The sequence below is a fragment of the Carex rostrata genome, chromosome 13 (assembly GCF_964058835.1).
Source record: "Carex rostrata chromosome 13, lpCarRost1.2, whole genome shotgun sequence".
In the NCBI taxonomy this organism is placed as follows: Eukaryota; Viridiplantae; Streptophyta; class Magnoliopsida; order Poales; family Cyperaceae; genus Carex; species Carex rostrata.
In genome coordinates, this window is record NC_135930.1 from 5,394,131 (window position 1) to 5,416,018 (window position 21,888).

General features: G+C 32.9%; 2 protein-coding genes across 2 annotated transcripts; both read left to right on the forward strand.

Annotated features, from left to right (window-relative positions):
* The first annotated feature begins 477 nt into the window (after window positions 1-477).
* Window positions 478-4,447, forward strand: LOC144564565 (G-type lectin S-receptor-like serine/threonine-protein kinase At4g27290). The gene is made up of 7 exons (XM_078314164.1): window positions 478-1,796; window positions 2,065-2,190; window positions 2,774-2,919; window positions 3,109-3,319; window positions 3,445-3,682; window positions 3,778-3,910; window positions 4,004-4,447. The coding sequence occupies exons 1-7, from the start codon at window positions 521-523 to the stop codon at window positions 4,316-4,318; spliced, it is 2,445 nt and encodes an 814-aa protein (XP_078170290.1). The 5' UTR covers window positions 478-520; the 3' UTR covers window positions 4,319-4,447.
* Window positions 4,448-15,779: 11,332 nt separating this feature from the next.
* LOC144564767 (peroxidase 45-like) lies at window positions 15,780-16,730 on the forward strand. Its single transcript, XM_078314370.1, has 3 exons — window positions 15,780-15,927; window positions 16,032-16,191; window positions 16,296-16,730. The coding sequence occupies exons 1-3, from the start codon at window positions 15,829-15,831 to the stop codon at window positions 16,688-16,690; spliced, it is 654 nt and encodes a 217-aa protein (XP_078170496.1). The 5' UTR covers window positions 15,780-15,828; the 3' UTR covers window positions 16,691-16,730.
* The last annotated feature ends 5,158 nt before the right edge of the window (window positions 16,731-21,888 follow it).

Sequence of the window (21,888 nt, forward strand, 5' to 3'; positions counted from 1 at the left end):
ATTAATTAAACTAGGTGGACATCTGGAGAAATTTATTAAATCAATATGTTCCACCCACTGCCATCTACGACCCACCCACGTACCACTTACATCAATCAATAAATTCTCACTCTATATATAATGGACTCATATTGAACAATGAATTAATTGGTTGAAGTGTCGTTTTCTCCATTGAACTAGTAAATTACATTAATTAACATAAGCACAAAGTATTACTATAGAGCGCTTTTTCTTTCTTGCTAGACCGGTAGATGTCGTTTCTCTGCAACATAGTTGTTATCTTACCAGAAAGTCCCCATCAATCATAGTCAGAACTCAGAAACCTATGACCGAAGGTTTCCCTCGGGTAACTGTCTAACACGTAGGATGATTTATCACCTATTTGGTGCAGAGAAAATAATAGAAAGAATTTAGAAATCAACCAGATCGCAAGATCAGAAAAATCATAATTCAATTTCCATTCCATTACTTATCTTTATTGAAGGTCACTTCATATTTTGATATTAGTCTGATCAAAGAGATGATTTCTAAAATATCCACAATTACTCTCTTTCTCCTTTCTTTCTCACCTTTTGCCATCCCAATCGATACCTTGCTGAGTGCTCAAAACCTTACAGATGGAGAGACTCTTGTCTCACAAAAATCCGTATTTAAGCTCGGGTTCTTCAGCCTTGGTTCATCCAGCAACCGTTTCGTGGGTGTTTGGTTCACAGTCTCGCCAGACACTGTCGTATGGGTTGCAAACAGAGATAGTCCCTTGAACAACACCTTTGGGACACTAACCTTAAATAAGAGAGGGTTAATATTGCTGTATGATTCAACAGGAAGGACCGTATGGTCGTCTAGCTCTAACTCCTCAAGTGATGCCAATGATTTCAGTCCAATATTGGAGCTGAATGATTCTGGAAATCTTATACTGAAAGATCAAATAAGCAATAATATCATATGGCAAAGTTTTGATTATCCAACAAATACATTGCTTTCCGGCATGAAAGTTCGCAAAAACTTCAGGACTGGCTTTGAGACATATCTCTCTTCCTGGAAAAGCAGCAATGACCCTTCAGAAGGTAACTACAGGTTTATCTGGGATACTGAAGGTGCTCCTGAGATTATTGTCTTGGACCGTTCACAGATAATTGGCCGTACTGGTATTTGGAATGGAAAATTTTTTAGTGGGGTACCCCAGATGTTATCTTATAATTATCAAAACATATTTAATTTCATAGTTGTGTGGAATCAAGATGAGGTGTCATATGGATTTGAAGCTACGTCAACCTCGACCATGTCCCGATTAGTGCTGCACGAATCTGGTATAATCCAACGTTTTCTCTGGGATCAACCTCATCAATCCTGGATCGGGTACCCCATGGCAGGAAGAGATGAGTGTAGCCAATACGCAAGGTGTGGGCCATTCGGTATTTGCCAGATTAATGATAAGCAAGCCTGTAGTTGTCTGAGAGGATTTGAGCCACTGACACCAATGGAGGGGAACATGAGAAACACTTCAGGTGGGTGTAAACGCATGTTACCATTAGGTTGTAGTGCTAATAGTGATGGGTTTTATGAAATTCAAGGAGTGATGCTACCATATTCGCATAACGCAACTATTGATGCGATCATCAGTGTTACAGAGTGCAGGAGCAAGTGCTTGATGAATTGCTCATGCATGGCATATGCCCCCTTGGATATCATGAGACAAGGGAGCGGCTGTGTTATGTGGCAAACTGTACTTACTGATACGAAGTACATTGATGGCGGACAAGTTCTTTATGTAAAGGTTCCAAAGTCTGAGCTTGGTGAGTTTTCCCTCAATTTTCATCTTGCTTATGGATTCATAACTTGTAGGGATTCTTTTGACATTTTTTTTCTTTGGAAGTAATCAAAGTATTCTGTTTTAGCAATAACAACTATGGAAATAGCAAGTTACAGAAAATAAGAGTTCCAGAAGATTTGTTTTGATGCATTTTTCATTAATATCAGAAACAACATTCACTTTCCATATTGTGTGTTAGATAGTTTAGATCAAGACCAATTTAGATTTTAAGAAACTGTCTTTCAATGTAGGTACAAATAATAGAAAACGGAGGGCAGTAACTATTGGAATAATATCGAGTAGCATAATATTGGTGCTCCTCATATCTTCAATTGTATATCTACTATGGAGGAAAAAGATGAAATATTCAAAACAAGGTAACAGTAGGGTTTTAAATAAAATCTGATTAATCTGACTATTCTGAATGACCCAACCAATCCGACCTGAAATGGTGCGGATTTAGAATTCGATTCGTTAGATATGGATTCTAATTTGATAAATCCTGCAGATATATTTGTAATACGTATTTTGTGTACATAACTATAACAGTATTATTTCATTCAAAAAACTATAACAGTATTATAACTATAACAGTATGTGGATATTGTTAATTTTAATTTTTTAAAACTTCCTCTACTATAGTTAAGAGTATATAACATTCTTATTTGTACTTCTTCCAATTATATCTTATTGGTTCTTATGATTTTTTGAAATAAGTTTTTTTAAGATAAAACCCACTGAACTCACAAAAACCCCACCGTCTAACATCAAACTCTGATTGAATGATTAATTTATATCTTGACTGGTTAGTTAGGGATCGAAAATTTGCAACCCAACTATAACAAATTGAATTAACAATCTCAATGACCAGACCTGTTCATAACAGAAATTGCAGATGCAAATAAAAATTTCTGCTTTTAGAAGACTTTGTAATTCATGCAGCCATATCTTCTACCACAGGTAAAAGCCTGAAGCATTTGATGCGAAATGAGTCGTTCAAAGAAACAGATCTCCCTGTCTTTGACATGGACATGATTATACGTGCCACAGATAACTTCTCAAATGAAAACAAATTAGGAGAAGGTGGATTTGGCATTGTCTACAAGGTACTTTTTGCTATATATTTGTATTATGATCACATGTTTGTTCAGAAGAAATACACATGATTCACTCTATATAATTGCTTATTAAAATAAAAAAAGCTAATGTGAAAAAACAGTTAAGGAAAAATAATACTAAAAAAAAAAAACTAAATGTTATTCACCTCATAAAAAGGCACTCACAAAACATGTCAGGGTCAATTGCCTTGTGGCCAAGAAATCGCAGTGAAAAGGCTATCAAAAGAATCCGGGCAAGGAATAAACGAGTTCATGAACGAAGTCTTGGTGGTTGCAAAGCTACAGCATAGGAACCTTGTTAGACTCCTTGGATGCTGCATTGAGAACAATGAGAGAATTTTGATTTTTGAGTACATGGCCAACAAAAGTTTAGATTTTTATATCTTTGGTATGCATCTCAACTTCGAAACACTATTAATTTATCATTCTAAAGTTCTTCCTTATCTTCCATCAATTCACCAATTACAGCTAAAATTTCCCTTACAATTCATATTTTGGAAACTCATGTAACAGATGCTACCAGGCGTGCCTCCTTAAATTGGACAATGAGGTTAGAAATTGTAATTGGGATTGCTAGAGGGCTTCTTTATCTTCATCAGGACTCAAGATTCAACGTAATCCACAGAGATCTGAAAGCAGCAAATGTTTTATTAGATGAACAAATGAATTCCAAAATTTCAGATTTCGGCACAGCAAGATTGTTTAAAAGAGAGCAGGGAGCGATGAACACAGAAACTGTAATAGGAACTCGGTATGTGCCAATTCAGTTTTTGTACTTCATAAATAAGTTCCACTTGACTAATTTCATGTTGATTCTTTTTCTCCTTTTATTTCAAATATTTGAAGTGGATACATGGCTCCTGAGTATATATTGGAGGGTGCAATTTCGGTTAAATCTGATGTCTACAGCTTTGGAGTTCTACTTCTTGAGATAATAAGTGGCCAGAAAAATCGAGGTCATCAAAACCTTATTGCTTATGTGAGTGACATTTTTCAAATTCCAAGAAATAATTTATCAAGACTGATATAATTAAATATTATACTAAAACTGTGTAAATTTTCATGCTTGTAGGCATGGGAATTATGGAAAGAAGGAAACATTATAAAGCTGTTTGATGACGCAGTGGAAAGCTCGGCCTTCGTAACAGAACTAACGAGATATGTTCATGTGGCACTTCTGTGTGTGCAAGAATGTCCTGCTGATAGGCCATTCATGAGCTCTGTTTTCACAATGCTATCAAGTGACACATTGCTACAGGACCCCAAAAATCCCTGGCTTGGTACAAGAATTAAAGGTTTTCTCTCAGATATGTCATTCAAGCAACATGATTCATCAACTGCCACCTCTACGGATCAACTGACGATAACCGAAATTGAAGGCCGCTAGAGAACACTGTAGAATATCTGTTATCCAAAATTTCTCTAGTTACTTCGTAAATAGGAACAGATCATAAGTCAAGTTAGGAGGTGTTTAATTACCTCATAATTTTTAGTTTTTTCATCATGTATATTGAAATGATTTAAGTTTTTTTCTTTTTTAAATTATATAGTTCATTCCCTCATAATGTTACATGTTTGTTTATAGTATAGTGGTAAGAAATTTATTTTATGATTGTGAAGACTTGAGTTCAAATCTCAGTGGATCACATAATCATATTATGAATTTTATGTTTCAGCTCCCTCAATCTAAATTTTGTAAATGTGTGTTTGTCGTCTCTATGTATATTTTGTTCATATTATAAAGTAAATGAGGTTACAACTTGTATCTATATACACAACAAGAATGAGACACTTTTCGCGAAGATAAAAAAGTGACTTTTTGCGACGGATTACTCTCATTATTCAGCTTTTTCTTTTTGCGACGGACGACCGTTGAAAAAACGATTTTTTCCTTGCAAAAAGTGTCTACTTTGTTGTAGTGATATTTTTTTAAATCAGATTTAGTTTTACACTTAGACATTTATTTACTATCCATATTTGTATTCGTATATTAATTTTCTATCAGCATTGTCCGCTCCGAATTCTCTCTCTGTTTACATCCTTAGGTAGTATGAGTGATGGGCATATAATTAACGTGTAAATTTCAGTTATTTTATTCTTTTTAATTATGAAATCACGTGGTTCAGATGTGCTCCACTCGTTATAATTTAGATTTTTATGGTCGAGCAGAGTTCAACGGTTTCGTCTTAATTATGGACCATTGTCATAATTAAGCTGAGTCAGTGTCGGTGCTGTTGTACTCTTTTAAAGCGGATAAATGGACTGGTATAATGAAAGAACTAGTGTTGTGCCTATGTGACAATAGGTCGAAATTTTAAAACATGTCGTGTTGTGTTTTATGCCACACAGTGTTGTTAATATGCAGAATATGATATGATACGGTTTGATAATGCGTGTTTAGACGTGTTGTGTCGGTGTTCGGACTTGCAGTATTGATTTTTTTTTTTAAATCTTGATAAAATGGTTAATTAAAAATATGTAATAATGTATGAAAAATATGAAAACTGTCCAAAAAATTGAATAAAAATTAAAATTACAAAGAGTATTTACAACAATTTAATTTCTCAGGAAAATTACTAAAAAAAAATTAGTTTTTTTGTAAGAGCATTTTTATTTTGATAAAGATGGTCAAAAGGCGACAAGTTCATACAAAACCTTGGTATTATAGATACTGCATAAAATAAAAGCCTGCTAATTGGACGGGCCTTGGCTCAAACCGGGCTCGGCCCATTTTAAAAAGCAAAAGTCCAAAACCGGATTGTTTTCCTTCTACACAAAACTGACGCATATTTTCCTCAGAATTGTTTTCTTTCATATCTTCCGTAACGGTAGCAGTGTAATTTAGTGCGAAATTGTTCTCCGAACAATGAAAGAGAGGGTCATAATGACTCGTTTTGTGATAGAAAAGTCTGTATCGTCGCAGTTTCCGTTAGGTTAGCCCGGGGATAGCACGTGTCTAGGTGAGGTTCGTGATGTTTCTGTTACATCAATAGAATAACTTTTTTTTGTCTGCTATTGCTTGTGATCCACTATGGATATCACCATGCGGTCTTCCATGCTGAAGTTGGATATTAGTTAGGTTGTCGTCCGCAACATAGAAATTTATAAAGTCCATTTCACAATTATGTTTGTGTGGCTTGTGAAAAAAAAAATGTAGCTGGAAAAAAAAATGTAGGTTAAAAAAAAAAAAACGGGTACGTAACGTATTCGATAGCACTCTTATATTCTTTTATCCGATCCGTAACGTATTCGATAAAACGGGTACGTGTAAGATTTTTTTCTCGTAAATTTACAAGTACGGGTAAATATTTTTTTCATTATCTAAATGGGTAAGGGTACGGGTAAAATCTATTTCGTGTCCGTTATCCGATTAAGTAATTATAGAAGACAATTATATATATAATAAGCATTGAAAAGAGTGTATTAATTAGTTTACTTGCGCTAGCATAGTCATAATTTCTTTTCAATAAAGTAGTATACATATATATGTGAAATGAATGTATTTGTTGCCTTAGTTGGATAATGGGTTTTGACCAAGCTACTTAATTGGCATGGAATCACGCGCCCTTGAGAATGTGAAGAGTAATTTATTGGTCAAGTTTAACATCGACAATGACTTGACATTTGAGAGCACTCATTAAGATGTTTTGGGGTGAGATTTCAGTTTGAGGTGGAGTGTGCTTCCTGTCTTGCCATTAGGGGTGGCAACGAACCGAACTTATCTTAGGTTTGGATTTGGTTTGAATTAATTTCGAACCGAACCTGGTTTGATTCGTTTCGAACCGAATCCATTTCGAATCGAATTAATTGCGAACTACACATTTTTCGAATCGAACCCGAATCGAATCACGAACTAAATTATTTTTTAGCAGTCCTAGTTATACCGGTAGTTTATACATTAATTTTTTCTCGCAGGACAATTCACATGGCTTCCTTTTACCGGTATGAACTATGAAATAAGTGTTTTTAAGTTGAAAAATTGTTTATGAAAAAATACATCAGAGACGGTTTTCCTAGTATAAACTATGAGAGACGACCCAAGAGAGAGGAGAGACAGTCATCTAGGCCGGAGAGAGGAGTGACAGCCGGAGACACAGCCAGTCGCCGAGAGCGTCGGCTAGATTTTAGAGCTAGAGGGAGAGTGAGTTAGGGAGAGGTGGAGAGAGAACTAGGTTATTGAGATTTGAGAGCGAGGGAGTGTCAGCTAAGTTAAATTATGACTCTCTATCTTGGATTTTAATTTCATCAGGTAAATGGACGGCCGATGTTATTATGAGATTCGAACCATAAAAATGATCGAACCCATTTCGATCGAACCAGGCTAGGTTTGGGTTTGGTTTGAATTAATTCCGAACCGAACTTGGTTTGGTTCGTTTCAATTCGAACCCATTTCGAATCGAATTAAAATCGAATCAAACCCGAATCAAACCCGAATCGAATCACGAACCTCGAATTTTTTTGCCAGCCCTACTTGCCATTATCTTTATATTTTATTTCTAGCTAGTTTGAGCTAGTTTTGTTTCTAGCATGTTGCCGCTGTATTTTTATATTTGTTTTATGTTTTAGTTTGTTTTTAGATGCAATTTGGCTAAATGTGGAGATCATTATGTTATGATTCAAATTGCTATTTGGACCCAAAGGGTCATGTATCTTGCTTATATGTATTTGTAATTTAGACTCTTGTTGAGAGAGAAAATTAATAAATTCAATTTACTCCAAATCTGTCTCTCCTCTCTTCTTCCTCTTTGCACCAAACCCTAACAAGTCTTTATGCATATTGATATGCACCAGCTAGTTTACGTAAAAATGCGATCAAGGTTCAATCAATGACCGACCTTCCATTTCCTATACAGACAGAGAGACAGCAATTCTAAAATATATGCATGCTTGAATTAAAATGAAGACAGACAAGAAAATGAAGTTGAGAGAAACAGAAGTGAAATCTAAATCTGAATTGTGTTCCTTCTAGCATCACAAGACAAGATAAGAAAACAGAACCTGGAGACGGCGCCCCATATATATATATATGTAGTTCCACTGGATTCCAAATTTGTCGTAAAATCATAATGCTTATTATGACTCAATTAACCTTTTATTTCACAGATTTAAATTCCATGCTCTATATATTCGATCATATGCAGCAGGTAACTAATTAATGGACAAGCTTGATCAAGGATATCATTGATCTTACATTTCCTATCGGGATAGAAAGGCGCGCAGCAATTAAAAAAAAAAGCGCGTATTTCAGCTGGTCTTCACAAAAAATGATGGCTTTTGTTAACATCATGTGATTTATGACCATATTTAATGTAAGTCACAGGAAATGTTATACTTTTCATCGTTGTTCCATGACAGCGACATATATAATTTGTTTTCTAAAAAAAAAATGTCGAGATAAACTGAGAAATGTATGAGATCCAAAGGTTTAAATAGCGTTTATCGCGTCATAGCGTGTCAACTGAAAAACAGCGTTATTCTCAAATAGCGCCGCTATAGCGCTGATAGAGCCATAGCTTTTATGGTCCGAAAATGCTATAGCGCGCTATTTAGAACCCTGATGAGATCAATCACTTATGTGGTTAATTTACACCTTGTCTGAATATGATCATATAATATGCAACAGAAGGATGATTTAAAAAAAAAATTAATGATTTCAAAATATGCAACAGAAGGAAAATTAATAATGATTTATATATATTGGCGCCCAATGTTTAGGGCTGCAAATGATTAAGGTTTGGCTCAAACTTGGCTCAGCTCAATGAGAGAAGCAAAATGATTCGGTTCTAACTCAGCTCATTTTTGAAAAAAAAAAAAGCTCGTCTCATGTAAACACTTGGCTCGACTCGGCTCAGTTCGCAATCTCACGAGCCAACTCGCGAGTCGGCTCATATTTTTACTTAGTTTCCTAGATTTATTTTCATATATATACAAATTTAAAAAAAAATTCACTGATTTCAAATTTCAATTTTTCCGAAATTTCAATTTTTTTTTTCAAATTTCAATTTTTTTCAAATTTCAATTTTTTTTTTCAAATTTCAACTTATTATGAGCACCACATGCATCTGATGATCAGTCGAACTCTCACCGATTAATATCTTTGACTGCATGTTCCAAAGCCCGTAGGTTTGACTGTGGTTTGTGCAACTTCTTCAAAGGAAATTATTATGCTTTACTTACAAGACTGCGAGGGACTCGTTCGTATATTAATGCTATTATATATTATTCCAAGTCAATAACATGACTATTTTTCTTTTATTTCAACGGTCAAATAGTAAACTGCTTAGATTGTTTATCCTAAATTTCTTTATTTTTTGTGATGGAATTTTTACTTACAGAAGGCGTATACCTTAAAAACGTCATTTGTTAGAAAATTCGTAAGATGTTAGACGACAAAGCATATTGCGATAACTCTCTAATTTTTTTTAGCTAGTATCCAAACGGAAAATAAGTAAGAATATGAGTCGGCTCGCGAGCCGAGCCAAATCAAGTCAAGTGTTTACATGAACCGAATTGAACCAAGCTTTTTTCTTTCAAAAGCGAGCTGAGTTGAGTTTGAGCTTTTTTCAATTTCGAGTTCAATTCGTTATGAAATATTAAGCTGCTCAACTCATTAGCAGGCCTACCTCCATGACTTCTCCAGTTCTCATTTGATTAAACAAAAAAAATAAAAATCCTTTTTCCTGTTTTTTTTTTTTTTTAATCTGAGCTGTAAATGAAAAGAAGTAACAGGCCAGAATTAGGCAAGTCCGAATTATAACTTGATCCAAAAGAAAAAAAAAAAAACTCATGGGTAGGCGAATGCCTACCCCTATACCATGCTGTCTTCGCTCCTGTTTATTCTTAACATACCAAGTATTTATAAACTAAATATATCAAGTCTTTATAAAGACTGAAGGTTAGTTGGACTTGAATTTGAATTGAAATATTAAATGAAAAACTAACATTAAGTTTGGAGTAGTTAGTGTAAAATATTAAAAAAAATATTAGTTTTAAACTTTTCATCATACCCTGTCAAAATTTATTGATTTTAGTTTTTTTGTTAATAGCACTAAGACTATATATCAAACATATTAAGTATTTATACACATCATATCACGTTTTTTATACCACGTGCTTAAAAGGTTAAAACTTAAAAGTGCAAGTCTTTATACGTATTCCACCTAACAACAAAAAAAGAGTACTTAATTGTTCCACATCCTTATGTCTAGCTTATCAAAATCTTTATACCTAGCTATCAAATATTATATAAAACCTTTAAAAGATTCAAAGTGCAAATCTTTAAAGCATACAGTTTGCAACTAGGATTGGAATCAGGGGTTTAGCACTAGAAGGTACTTGCATGCTCCCTCCCTGCCTCTCTATGTCACCGTTTATTATTTCTTCATCTCCTACTATCTCTCATGCCTCCACCTCATCACTTCATCTCTAACCTTCTCCAGTGTTGGCTTGTGCTAGAAGGTGAGAGAGAGGATATTGACAATTGTTTGAAACCGATTTGTTAAATATTGTGTTGTTAGTAGTTGTTTGTGTTGTTAGAAGTTTATGCGTTAATGTTTAGATTTATTGTATTGTTTTTTTTTTATTTCATTGATGTTATGATGTAAAATGATGAATTTAATTTAATTTTTATTTAATAAAAAAATAAATATACTTTACAGCTGTTCCTAAAGTTTTCAAGAAAGAAAGAATAGAGAGTGAAAAAAAGGGAAAAAAAAAAAAGTGGACAGGAGAGAGAAATAAATGAAGTTCCAAACAAGAAGAAAATCACTTTATTACTGTACTTGGGGAATTATTTAGGGAATTGATCGGGAGGACCAAATAATTTCTCTTTTTTTAAGTAGATATAAAATTATTTTCCTTAAACTTTTTAGACCATCTAAGATAGTAATTTTTTATTTATCTAAAAAAAAATACAAATTCCGAAAATTATAAAATTTGATCTCATATTCATTTTCATAACGGTTTACATCAACTGTTTAATGTTCGAAAATAAAAATGTATACTGATAGCACACATTCATTTAATATGCATGTTACCGTATTCTCAGTGCGATATAGTTTTGTTTTCTTTCATTTATTATGCATGTTACTATATTCTCACTGCGATATAGTTTTGTTTTCTTTCATTGATATTTTTTTTTCTAAATCTATGACGTCACACAGCTCCAGACATTGACAAGTACACATTCCAGCTTCGGACAGAACTGTAACTTTGTCACGTACTGTCATTCCAATGGTTTGAATAAGTCATTACTCGCAGAATTTTTATTCTGTATTTATTTTACGAAAGGGAGCCGTCTGAATAAATTGTGGTGTAAAATGTACAATCAATATACTTCCAAAAGAAATTTTCTTTTCTGAAAATTTTATGGTGGGGTCGTGGTGACCTAGCTTTGTTGCAATGACTTTTAACGTTGACGAGAGATGTCAGGTCAATGAATAATTAATGCCAATTATATATGTGATGAACCACACCCAGCAATTATGTATTTATATATGGCTTTTAGTATATACATACCAAATTAAATTAAGAGTGAGGCTACCTACTTGAAAATCAATCGTATCATAATGTCTATATAAAAATGTGCTTAGATGTCATTTTATATGCCTATCTTTTAAAAAAAAAAATAGTTAGAATATATTTTTTTGAATGGTCTAGAATCTTTAGATTAAGTAATCTTCAACCTATCTAAAAAATTAGTATAAAAATTATAAAAAAATGTAAAATTTGACACCAAGTACATTTTCATATTGAGATAATGTTGAAAAAACGGATCGAATATTTGGATTTAAAAAATAATATATAAATTTGTAATACAGACCAATGTGCACTATGTATAGTACCAGAACTCACCTCCAGGTACAATAACTGGCGGAGGATATATACGTATATATGAATAATTTTTGGGTGTATTTATATATATGGCTCTTAGTATATAGCCAATTAAAACAATATTTTTATTGTTATATAACTGATGAGTAACTAATTCGTTTCACATATCATTCTAAATTATACAATTTGATTTAAGTGTGCTTCAATGGATTTCAATTTGGTTCCTATATAATTGTAACTGATAGAATTAATATATCAAATCCGCCGCAAGTTGATCTTAAAAAGAGATGGAATTAATTAATTATTGAATCTGAATACGAATATCCAATATAAATCGGGGAATTAAATCAAATTAAAAATATTAAATGTATTATATAGAAAATTATACTATATATGTTCGAACAAAATATGTTTCAAAGTAATTAGATTAATTATAGAGTTAGAACTTATTCAAATATTACGTACACAATAAAAGATAAGTTAATTACCATTATAATTAATGAATAAACTAGATATAAGTGAATATATCTATATTCGTGTATCAATGATATTATGATTGTGAGAAAAAAAGTTACTTGATTACTAATTTGGTTTTCTTATGGTCCAGAAAAGTTTGCTTAAATGAATCCTGACCTACATTCCATTAATTCCTATGTTTGTGGATTCTTTAACTGATCCACGAGAGAAACTATTATATTGCACAATTAATTGTTCACTATAGTTACAATTTAGCATGCATGGATCTTTATGAGAAAAAAACATAATGAAAAAACAATATTTGCATACATCGATTGATAATTATTAATAGGACATGAATGATAATGTGTCCGTCTTCGTCTAATCTTTGTATCATGGCAATGTTATGACTAATTAGGTACAAATAGAAAATTTTAAGGGGCCAAACTAATATTTTTTAAACTTTTAAGGACTAAATGATAAAGTAGTACTTTAAGAACCATTAATGCAATTTACTCTTTCAAAAACTCAAAGAATTTCAAAATGTGAGAGTAAATGGTCATTTGGTTTTATATTGCTGGTTAAATTGATGTTTTTTTTAACATTAATCAGAATGTTAACTCATTTACAAACATGGCAAATGCAATTCAGATTTGTTTATTTGAAGGGACAATTTCGAATAGTTATGTTTCATTTAATGCTCATTTTCAAGATATTATTTCTACAACAACAAGTATATATATAACTTTCTGGTATTATTTCTTGGTGAAAATATTATCCAGATAAGTGAAATTGAATTGGAGACAAACAACATTAACAAATTAATTAAATCGGGTAATATCTAATGAAATACATGTGCTACGTACTGCTACGGCTACTTCAAAGTTCAAACGCATCTCCTCTTCACCTTGACCACGCCTCCTAAAATTCCAGCTCTATACTATATTCGTTGTTAGGTAATGGAAACAATCTCTATCACTTTATATCTTTCCTTGTCTCTCAACTAATTAACGCGTACTACTTTGAACTCTATATAAGCTCATTGCTTCATCCCTACACTCACAAACCAAATTAGAAAGTTAAAAGAATAAAACCTAGTAGTGTATTAATTAAAGAAAGTAGAAGTCATGAAGAAACCCCAACTTCTATTGTTAGTTTCTTTTCTTTCAGTCCTTTACTCTGGTGCAACAGCGCTAAGCGAAACCTACTATGATAGCATCTGCCCCAATCTTGAGAACCTCGTTCAAGGCGCTGTCAACGAAATGAGGTCAACCGCGAACAAAGCTGCCGCTGCAACCTTACGCCTCTTTTTCCATGATTGTTTTGTTCAGGTAGTTTTTTCTGACACAATTAAGATATATTATATGCATGCAATACTAATACATATATATTAATCAAACTATGAACTATGCTAGAATAGAAAGAATCATTATGTTTTATTTCTCAGATTGTGTTTTTACAAGGTTGTCTCATCCTTATTTATAGAGAATTACAATCCTTCATAGTTAATTTCTATTAATTCTAACCTGGATTACAATAGCTAACCGTAGTTACTAATCTAACAGAATTGATCTAACCATGGTTCCGGAAATCGGCCGATTCCGAGTCAACTCGGAATCGGACCGGACTGGGCCGAGTACCCGATTCTCGTGCCTGTGTGAGTTTCTCAGAAAAACTCGGATGAACAGTGCCGACTCAGCCGAGTTATTCGATTTTTCCAGCCAAGTCAGTCGAGTCAGCCCTAGTCAAGCCGAGTTACACTGAGTTGAGCCGATTCAAAGCAAAAATGACGGTATCACACTAACCTGGACCGAGTCTCAGCCGGCAACTGTGCTGTCGTAGGTCGAGTTGTGGCTGTGCTGTCGTAGGTGGAGGGTTTGGGGGGTGCGCTGTCGTAGGCGGAGGGCTGCACTGTAAGAGAAAGAGGGGGCGGAGGGTTTGGGGGGTGGGGTTACGCTCAGTGGCGGATATGAGTTTTGTCTACCCCGGAATATAGGTTTGCCTACCCCTGACTGACTGGGCCTCACCATTTGGCAAAATCGTCAAATTCGCTGAAAATTTGTGAGTTTTCATCACTGGTTCGGAAATAGAACGAAAGGGGATGCAAAAATGGGGAAAAAACATCTGAACGGTGGGACCATGATATAAACCTTTCATTTAATTCCAAAGAAATGAACCAGATTCTTTATAATGGGCCCGAACTTTATTGTCCAAAATTAGACTGAACTCTAAAGAAAGGGGTGCGAGTAGGAGTAAAATTAATAAATGAGCCGAACTTCTATAAAACTAGCGTGGACTTGAGTTCACCAATATTACTATAATCATATTATTCTGATCCTTTGTTGCATACACTTTGTGGCAATTATTAGGCATACATTCTCATCCTTATTTTTTTGCTGGGTATTTATATATTGGTTCATTCAGAGACAGATTTTTAGAAAGAAGGGTGTTGTAGATATCTGAAAAATATTGAAAACCAAGATTTAATGTTGTATTATATGTCCAAGCTATAATATAATGATTAGATAAAAAAATTATTATACCATTTTTAAAAATGATAATAAACAATTAGTTCAAAAATAACAAATTTTAATTGAAATTGATTTGAAAATTCGTTATGAACTATTCGAACTTTATCGTTTTAATTTATAATCCGATTAATTCAATATTAAATTATATATATCCAATTAATTATTCATTAATCAACTTTACATTTTTTTTTAGTGAAAGGCCCTTAGACATGTATTAATTTATCACAAAAAAACCTAAATTTTGGGAGGTTACATCTGAGCTATTACATAAAGAAACTGAGTAAAAAAACAGTGAGAATAAAATCTAGCACCGACCCCATGCATCAATTTGATTTAATGCATTCACAAAAAGGATGTTTTAATGCATTAATGTCTTCATTTTTTGGCTCTCTACAATAATATCCCCATTCGTATTTTAATACAGAGGACAATAAGATGATCTAGCCAGTTCGGCATAACTTCTGACAATAAAAATGTGTTCTATTTGTAATGTTTATAATACATTATATAATTAGTGGATTATTTGAGTGTAATATTGTCTTAATTAACATAGTTTTTTTATAAATTATTTTTATCAATTTTTTCCTGCTTTTGGCTACAAAACAAGGCTTCTGCCAAAAAAATCCGAGTTACCGATCAATCCGATTCCGACCGATTCATCCGATTCCAATTCCACGGTCAAAAATCGGATTCCGATTCCGATTCCAAGTTTCAGAACCATGGATCTAACAAACTCCTTAACAAACATCTTAACAAACAATTTTTTCTAACTAACTATCAGCTTTGATCTCTTGGCAGATTGTTGGCTCCAGTAGAGTCTGAACTCTGAACCGTAGGTGTTCATTTTATTCATATTGCAAAATTTCCATATTCATGTAGTAAAATAAAATTCCCTCCAAACTGGATGATTATTGATTTGTCCTAATAAAAATAATTATTACATAATAACATAGCATGTCTTTTTTTTAATATGATATAGGGCTGTGATGCTTCGATCCTAATCCTAAACGCAAACGAAGATGATGAACAACACAACTTTGATAACAAATTCTTCAGAGTTGATGGATACAATACGATAATGGCAGCAAAGGCTGCAGTTGATGCCGATCCACAGTGCACCAACAAGGTCTCCTGTTCTGATATAATAGCTCTTGCTGCTAGAGATGCTGTTTTTCTGGTAATTAATAATTTCTCTAATTGTTCTATATGGCAATAGGCCAATAGCAAGAATGAATATGTACGTATGTAGTGAGGCTTTGTTTTTGTATATATGTATGTTAGAGCGGTGGCCCAACATGGAAAGTGGAGCTCGGGAGGTACGACGGGAAGATTTCAACTATAAACAGCGTCAATTTGCCTGGACCATCTGAAGATTTCGATCAACTCATGAGCAGGTTTTCTGTCCATAACCTAACACCAACAGATCTGGTTGCACTGTCAGGTTAATATATATTGTTTCTGTGTATTCCTCAATTACTTGAAAAATATCTTTATATTTTTTTTTCAAGTTCCATACCAATGTTAGCTAAACTTGTTTGTTGCTAGGCGCCCATACACTCGGTGCCACCAGCTGCTTCCATGTCAACAACCGTCTGTATAATCCAACACCCGACTCATACTTGGATCCAGGGTTTGCAATCCAACTAGAAGGCAAATGCCCTGCAGCGGTAAACGACGTGAATTATTTCGTCTTCTTTGATAATAGTGTTAACACTTTCGACAATGATTATTTCAAGATGCTGCAACAGAAGAAGGGGGTCCTCTTCTCAGACGAGGTTTTGTATGTAGACACGAGGTCAACAAGCATAGTCGACAAATTTGCAACCGATCAGAGTGCATTCTTCACTGCATTTGTTGAATCCATGTTGAAGCTTGGTAGAATTGGTGTGAAAACTGCTGTCGATGGTGAGATTCGCAAGGATTGTCGTTTAACAAACTGAGCATGCATGTTGATCTAATTAAGATTTGTTAATTGTTTGTTTGTTTTGTTGGGTACACAGTTTCAGCTGATTCAAAGTTCAATAATATGTAATATATATAGTTGTTTTATTTTAGGGTTAATTTCTCATATATACCCTCAAAGAGTTCTTTAATTTCTTATTTACCCCCGAACATTTGAATATATCTCATTTGTCCCTTAACTCTTACAATTCTTTCTTTTTTACCCATAGAATTAATTATCTATTGTTAATAATAATAATTTCCCATTGTACTCTCTGATCAAAGCATATTTGTTTCTTCACGAATCTAGATCGATGAATTAAAATTTCTTAATCTACACCGTTAAAAAAAGTGAACCCTTCAGATTTGATTGGAAATAAATTTCACCTGCTTATCACGTGCGGAACTGGACTAAACCTAATTCTGATTAGAAGACTTAGCATATTCTGCTCTTTGTATCTTAGATTAAATTTATACTCATTTTTTGCTTGAGCCTAATAGAGCACAACATTTGACATTTTGCATATAAAGTCTTCATTAAAGCCTCCTAACAGTCTTCGAATATTTGTTATCAATTATGTGAGACTTTAATTTTCTTAACAGTATTAATTATGAGTTTTGGATATCTTCATAGTTCAAGAATTAAATTGATTAGTGGAAAATTGGAATTTTTGTTGCTCATTTGCTTGGTCGATTTTTACTCTCTTGCATAAGCATTAAAGGGAAGTTATGTTCATTAAAAGTATAAGAAACAAATTGATTTGTTGTATCAGGATTTTACAAGTCATATCTTGACTATTCCTTCGAATATTACTGAATATGAAGCATTATAGCAGTAGTGTACTGGGTAGACATCAACATGGAGTACCAGTAATGTTTTTCGAAAAAAAGAAAATTAGAATCTCAAATTTTTAAAAATGTAATTATTCGAAGACTATTAGGAGGCTTTAATGAAGACTTTATACGCAAAATGTCAAATGTTGTGCTCTATTAGGCTCAAGCAAAGAATGAGTATAAATTTAATCTAAGATACAAAGAGCAGAATATGCTAAGTCTTCTAATCAGAATCAGGTTTCGTCTAGTTCCGCACGTGAGAAGCAGGTGAAATTTATTTCCCATTAAATCTGAAGGGTTCACTTTTTTAAACGGTGTAGATTAAGAAATTTTAATTCATTGATCTAGATTCCTGAAGAAACAAATATGCTTTGATTAGAGAGCCCATAGACTTCTTGATTAGAGGGCTCACACAAGGGTACAATTGGAAATCATTATTATTAGGGACAAATGAGATCTCCCAATCTCAGTTCCCTAAATAATCCCCCATGTAGAGGTATTATTGAGTCGGGTAGGGTCCGGAAACTATTATATTTAGATCTGTATTCTAAAAGTGTTCGGATCTGAATTTTGATTCATATACTTACTAGTTTCAAATCGGGTAGGGTCCGGATCCGGATTCCTATCTACCAGTAGATATTTTGGGTCCAGTATTTCGGTACTGGGTAGATAGATATCTATAGGTTGTTTGTGGATTATCGGATCTAAAGAGGGTCCGGATCCGAAGCGGGTACATGTCGCAACTCACAAGCATTTGAGAAACTCTTTACGTTTAAATATAATTATTGTTTCTTAAATATCCATACATAATATATCATTATAATATAAATTAAAATATGCTTCAAAATATTGAAGGTGTGATAATTATAGAAAGTAAAATAATGGAGATGGTGATTTCATTCTATGGTTCCAAAAATCTATGAATAGAATATTAATACCAATTTGTTTCAATCAGCGAAGAGCGCAATAAATTTTAATGATCCCTACATAAACGCAGATATATGGTAGACAAAGAGATCTTAATTAGCTATAAAATTTATAGGCGAAAGATGAACGTGAAATTTGATTTCAATGATCTATGCAAAAGAGCAACAAATTTCATTTAAAAAATTGAAAAAAATACTGCAAATGATTGATTACTATATTTCTTTTGGTGTGTGCAATTAACAAAAAAAATTACATCTACTAATATATATGGTATTGTTTTCATTTTCAATATATTCTTAGGAATCCAAATGGTTTTAATAAGATAATTTAGTTATATATCAAAATAACAATGAATAATGATATGGCTGGATTTTGGAGTGACATTTAACTCTGGACAAAATCATCCATCAGTTTGGAATATTTGGAATTGTTGTGTGTTAATGAAAGAAAATAATAGTGTTAATATCATTACCCCTAATCAAGGCACTGCATTAGAAGTTCTTCATGCGTTTTCTTTTTTGCAGTTTACTGGGAAAAAAAAAGTTACATGGTTGTCCAAAAAAATGTTATTATCATTACCCCTAATTTGTTGTGCTCTTAAATTATGAAAGAAAGCGTTGCCTTTCTCCAGCTAGATAATTTGACAATTCTTTATTCAAACAAAACATGAAGAATTCTTGTATATATGTAAGACTATTGAGTACATTGGTGGTTTCCAAAGAAGAATTGGTTTCGTATAAAAGGACAAAAACAATATTTTCATTGACTGTTTTTTATTTGTACGTATTATAGCTACTAGACTTTCATTGAAACTTTCGTTGAAAATTCAAATACAACGGATTAATTCCGCGGCAAAGAACAATAGGAGTTGACTCTTGAGTCAATCGCTGGTGTATATAAGTTGATATTAGTGTTAATTAGGTTCTAAAAGTATTATTAGTATTTTAATTTATCCGTATGATTTAGTTTTTATATTTTTATATTTGAGGGGATGGGTTTTATACTAATCTTTCATCCCCTCCTCATTTAATAAATATTTATTTGATGTGTCTAAGATGCAATATAAAACTAAATAATATTTTTGTGTTTCTCTCTTGTAATACTTCATAGTTAAGGTATTGTTGATCATTGTACATTTCTTCAATATTTCAAAAAATAATTATTTTTTCAAAATTTACGGATACAAAAATAATTTATACCAAAATTTATTTTTAAGCATGTATTGGAAAATATTGCTAGTTAATAAACCCTTAATTGAACTTTGAATATTTTTTTACAAACCACGATTGCCTTCATTTTTCTTTCTAGTGAATCCTCTGCACAAAATTCTTCTCTTGTTTTGAGTTAATTTAAGTATTAGTTGGTTTCAAAATTCAACATGGAGGTTTGGTGGTGGTTTGTCTTATCTGGCAACTTGGCATGCATCCAAATAAAATCTAGAAAATTACATGCCAAAACAATCTAGAAATTTATTCAGTATGCTAACATTTTTTGAATGGTTCAAACTTATTTGATCGGATAATTATGGTATGGTATGGAAGTATTATAAATCAAATGACATAAAAAAATTAATTTTGTAATACATTATTAAAAGTTAATAATTTCTTACTATAAAGTACTATAAATCATTCTTAATTACACGTTCCGTTCTTACTCTTGTTTAAAAAGGATCTGAATTTATTATTAATTCTATTTATTTTATATATATGGTGTACTAAGACATTACTCTAAAATCTATATCATATTTGATAAATACATTGTGCAAAGTATTGGTGTTATATATAAAAAAAAGTTATTGTTCTTGCTGTTGAGCTTTTGCTCATCAGTTTGTACTTAGTATAAATGGAAAAGGCATGAAGTTTTGATCAGTAATAATCCAGTTACACTTCACTACGCATGAAGCTCTAGCTTGTAGGGATAGATTCATAAGTATTGCTCAGTGTGTACACAGTAGAATTTTTTTTTTTTTTTTTTTTGCGTTAAAGTACACAGTAGAAAATTAATGGATAAGACGTGAAGGTTTGATGAGTAATAATTCAGTAACGTACACTTCACTAATTATGAATCTCTAGTTTGTAGGGACCTTTTTGGTGAAACATAAATTTCATAATTAGTATCAATCGGATTGATTCTTTTTGGAGGGAGTATAGGTCGTAAATTTATGAATTATTCTGAATCAATTATATATATTCAGAAATCTCCGATTTCAGGACATATTTTGGTTTTGATTTATGAATCGGCTGGGTTTGAGTATTTGACCCAACCAATCATTTTAGATTTAAGAAAATCAGTTGAGCTCCAAATAAATATAATATTGTCGACCTTTTTAGTTTTGGAAGGGGTTTACTCACCGAGTATTTGTGTCCGATGCCAGTTATTAGATTTTTGGCATTACACTTTTGTGTGGCAAATGGAGATAGGTGAAATGAGAGACCAAGTATTGAGTTGTGCCTATATATTTCAAACTTGCGCGTACCAATAGGACTTAAATTTCGAAATCTATCACCGGAATTATTTTTGTAATATATTGAAGAATTCTTTAATAGATAAAGGGAGGATCTTAATTTAAAGATTATGTGTTTTGATATAGGATTCCTTGAAGAAAATTATCTAAATTGAATGAATCCAATTATGAATAGAAATCCTCTCCTTCTTCTCTGGGATAGGGTTAAATGAAAAGAGAGAAAAAAAGAATTGAAACATTTTTGTCGAGTTTGGATTGGATTTAACGTCATGGCCTAGCTATTAGCAAATCTTTATCTCCATCTCAATTAGAATGTCGCCTTTTCAACAATATATTTAAAATTTCTTGTTCCATATCCAACTAAAAGAATTGAATCATTTTTATGTGTTTTGGTTTGTGTTTTCGTGTGTATAATATGTCTAACATGCTATATATCACTAATTATAGGCTGATGGTATGTAACACTCAAAATCTTGATTTTTTAAATTTAAAAAGCCGACTCAAGCCGTTCACTTTCATTCAGGTATAGAGATTTTATAGATTAAAAATAAATTAACCAAACAGTTCAATTCAATCTATCTAATTTCCAACAACATGAATACAAAGTTCTTTTTTCTCCTTCTGTTGCTATGTCTTCCTTCCCTGCCATTGTGTGCTGCAGCCCCTATACCCTTTGCCCGGATCTTCACCGGCACCAAGTCCTTCATTTACGACTTGAGGGATGCATTCCGTGTTGGAAAAAAAATCTGCAAGATCTGGAAGATCTTCCAAGATCAACAAACCTGCACATCATTTGGTGGTGATACTAATAGAGTCCTATTGATTCCACAGTGGATATTAGCTTGGGTACGTACCCACTAAATTTCCAAGTTGGAATCAATCAGCAACCTGTCGATCTCATTCCAGATATCTCACTTGACCTCACTTTCATGTTGTGTCAGTTGTCAGAAGATCATGTGTATCAACAGACTA

What these genes read in the sequence shown, in the direction of transcription:
- LOC144564565 (XM_078314164.1), top strand. Translation starts at nt 521, where the DNA reads ATGATTTCTAAAATATCCACAATTACTCTCTTTCTCCTTTCTTTCTCA. An exon ending in GATTTGGCATTGTCTACAAG is followed by an intron (nt 2,920 to 3,108) that starts GTACTTTTTGCT and finishes AAAACATGTCAG; the next exon opens with GGTCAATTGCCTTGTGGCCA. An exon ending in GAAACTGTAATAGGAACTCG is followed by an intron (nt 3,683 to 3,777) that starts GTATGTGCCAAT and finishes AAATATTTGAAG; the next exon opens with TGGATACATGGCTCCTGAGT.
- LOC144564767 (XM_078314370.1), top strand. Translation starts at nt 15,829, where the DNA reads ATGGCAGCAAAGGCTGCAGTTGATGCCGATCCACAGTGCACCAACAAG. An exon ending in CTAGAGATGCTGTTTTTCTG is followed by an intron (nt 15,928 to 16,031) that starts GTAATTAATAAT and finishes TATGTATGTTAG; the next exon opens with AGCGGTGGCCCAACATGGAA. An exon ending in AGATCTGGTTGCACTGTCAG is followed by an intron (nt 16,192 to 16,295) that starts GTTAATATATAT and finishes GTTTGTTGCTAG; the next exon opens with GCGCCCATACACTCGGTGCC.